At 38.6% G+C, this 2,500-nt stretch overlaps 1 protein-coding gene across 4 annotated transcripts in view; it reads left to right on the top strand.

Moving 5' to 3' along the window:
* The window catches only part of Nedd4 (E3 ubiquitin-protein ligase Nedd4), a 62,234-nt gene that overhangs the window by 57,199 nt on the left and 2,535 nt on the right, over window positions 1–2,500 (top strand). For all 4 annotated transcript variants that reach the window (XM_043016355.2, XM_043016354.2, XM_043016357.2 and 1 more), the window contains 4 exons: window positions 889–1,022; window positions 1,547–1,655; window positions 1,787–1,906; window positions 2,451–2,500. The exon at window positions 2,451–2,500 is cut by the window's right edge and continues 120 nt beyond it. In XM_043016355.2, the coding sequence (XP_042872289.1) occupies window positions 889–1,022; window positions 1,547–1,655; window positions 1,787–1,906; window positions 2,451–2,500 (413 nt within the window). The remainder of the gene's footprint in view (window positions 1–888; window positions 1,023–1,546; window positions 1,656–1,786; window positions 1,907–2,450) is intronic.

The following is a 2,500-nucleotide window of genomic DNA, read 5'->3' as shown; positions in this document are numbered from 1 at the left end:
GTAATAATAAGCAAAATGATTTTCAACTCACTTACAAAACCTAGGTGGCAACACTTTCTTCTAGCACCAGCAGGAGAGAGAGCCTTGAATGGCACCCATCTACGGTCTCTAGCAAGTACTATCTCTGTAGAGTGATGGCACATCGCAAGTTCCCGACCTCTTGCTCTAAAGTACAGCAGATGAAAGATGTGCAGACAGAACGAGAGGAGGAAGGTGACTCACACCATGCCCAATGCATACAATGTGACCCTGTGCCAGTATGGATGCCTTTTATTGTGGCACTCACTGTCAAAAGCACAAGTTTCCTTCCTCTTCCCAACCTCTTCATTTTGGATGGTTATAAGTTTCGTGTTTGTTTGTGACAGCACAGAAATACGAAAAAATAAAGATGTTTTTTTGTCCCCCTAAAACAGTAATACTTCTATCACATTGAGTGTAAAGAAAAAAAATGAGTTGATATGGACCCTGAACTACAATTTTAGTCAACTGCAGAATTGATGGAGCCTGTGATATGACAGATATAAATTTCTAAAAATAGTAAAACACACAAAAAAACAAAACACAAAAATGTCTCTAGCTCTACAATGAGTGACTAAAAAGGAGTGGGAAAAATCGAATTATGTTGCAGAAGCTGCCTCGATCAGAAATAAAACTCATCCTGGAGCCTGTGTAAGCAAATCTATCCCCTGTCGGCAATGGGTTAAGACCTCTCAGAGTGTGTGTGTTAGTGTGTGTGCATGCATCCAGAATGGTTTATCCTGCAGAACAAAAGTTGAGAACGTGATGAAAGGTTGTAAACATATGCTTGTTGAGTCTTTTTGTGTGTGTATGTGTATGTATATGTATATGTATATGTATGTGAATCCATCTTTTCGTCCTCCTCCCCAGGAAAACGACCCAGCAGACTTGGACCTGACCTTCAGTGTCGACGAGGAGTCCTTCGGGAGAACGTCGTCGCACAACCTGAAGGAGAACGGAGGAGAAATACCTGTTACCAACGAGAACAAGCATGAATATATTGAGTAAGTTGGATGCCCTTTCCTCCTCCTCCTCCTGCGTTGCACCCAGCAGAGATCTGAGATTTGTTCTTGTCTTTTTGCCCTCATTTAAAAATTTTATGTGAGTATGATGGCCATTTTTCTCGTTAGTTAGGATGGAAAGTTCTATGGCTGGTCTGTCATTTTTACAAGTTATTCAAACAACAAAAGAATATAGAAAGTCTATATTTTTAAAAGATTTGTAAAACTAAGATATAGAAAAAGATAAAAAAAAAGAAAGTATACAAGTATTTAATTTGTATGGACTGTTGTTAAATGAAGTAGAGAAGAGAACAGGGGAATAAGAACTCTCATTACCATCCTTCAAATCTGTGTCATAACTATTATATCCACCTCTGTTCTTATTGCATCACTTTTTCAACAAGTACATCACTTGCAAATCGATGGGTTCACTGGCAAAAACTAAGTAACTAAAATAGATAATAAAACCACAATGAGGGGAAGAGCAGTTTCTGTGGATGATAACTACTATTTTATGTGGGTTGCAGGCTGGTCATCAAGTGGCGCTTTGTGCAACGTGTTCATGATCAGATGGAAGCTTTCCGAGAAGGATTCAGTGATGTTGTACCTATCTCCCACATCAAGATCTTCGATGAGGTATATTCTTTGTGAATAAGTTGTAGTTTAATTTGTTGTAACAATTCAATTTTCATTTGCAACATTTAAGCCAAACTTTTTTTTTTATTTTCAGGCTAATATATGTGTATGTGTGTTATTTATCATTTCAGAATGAATTAGAGCTGTTGATGTGTGGTATTGTCTCCATTGATGTGAAGGATTGGCGAATGAACACGGTGTACAAGGGAGAATATCATCCCAACCACATTGTAATCCAGTGGTTCTGGAGGGTAGGTGGTCAGTCTGTCACTACTGTTGAAGCTTATGTGGAATTTTCCATTCAAGTTCTTGTAAGATTGTTTTGCACAGAAGGTCATTCTGTTAATATACAAGTGAATGAAAAGCAGTGAAGGAGGAAGTGGGAAGAGTCTAAGACCTTGTTAATGCCAGTTAACACCGGGTAACGTGATATCACAAGATACCAGCATTTGCTGCTGGGGACATGACATTACGTCATGGCTCTTTGTATGGCCAGCATGCTGGGCAGTGGTTGGCGGTGGTCAGAACAGGCTGTGGTGTTAGACCTGCACGCTTGAAATATCCCTACATCTAGACCGATCAGAGCCAAAACTACCCCGTTGTTATAGTGTTAATGATCAACCTCATGTTTTTTAGGGATATTTTCATTAGTTTTTCATATGTGTATCAATTTATTGCCACCCACATATGAGAATTTTCACAGTAAGACCTCTTCAAGAAATTGTAGTTGTAGTAATATATATGGTTATATAGCTTTCCATTTATATTAGTCCTTTTTTCCATTTATATTTCTAGGTGGTGCTATCTTTTACCAATGAGATGAGAGCCCGGCTGTTACAGTTTGT

The sequence above is a fragment of the Penaeus japonicus genome, unplaced genomic scaffold (assembly GCF_977035675.1).
Source record: "Penaeus japonicus unplaced genomic scaffold, GWHDUDI00000001_assembly GWHDUDI00000030, whole genome shotgun sequence".
NCBI classification, from domain to species: domain Eukaryota; kingdom Metazoa; phylum Arthropoda; class Malacostraca; order Decapoda; family Penaeidae; genus Penaeus; species Penaeus japonicus.
This window is presented reverse-complemented; position numbering and strand designations above follow the sequence as displayed.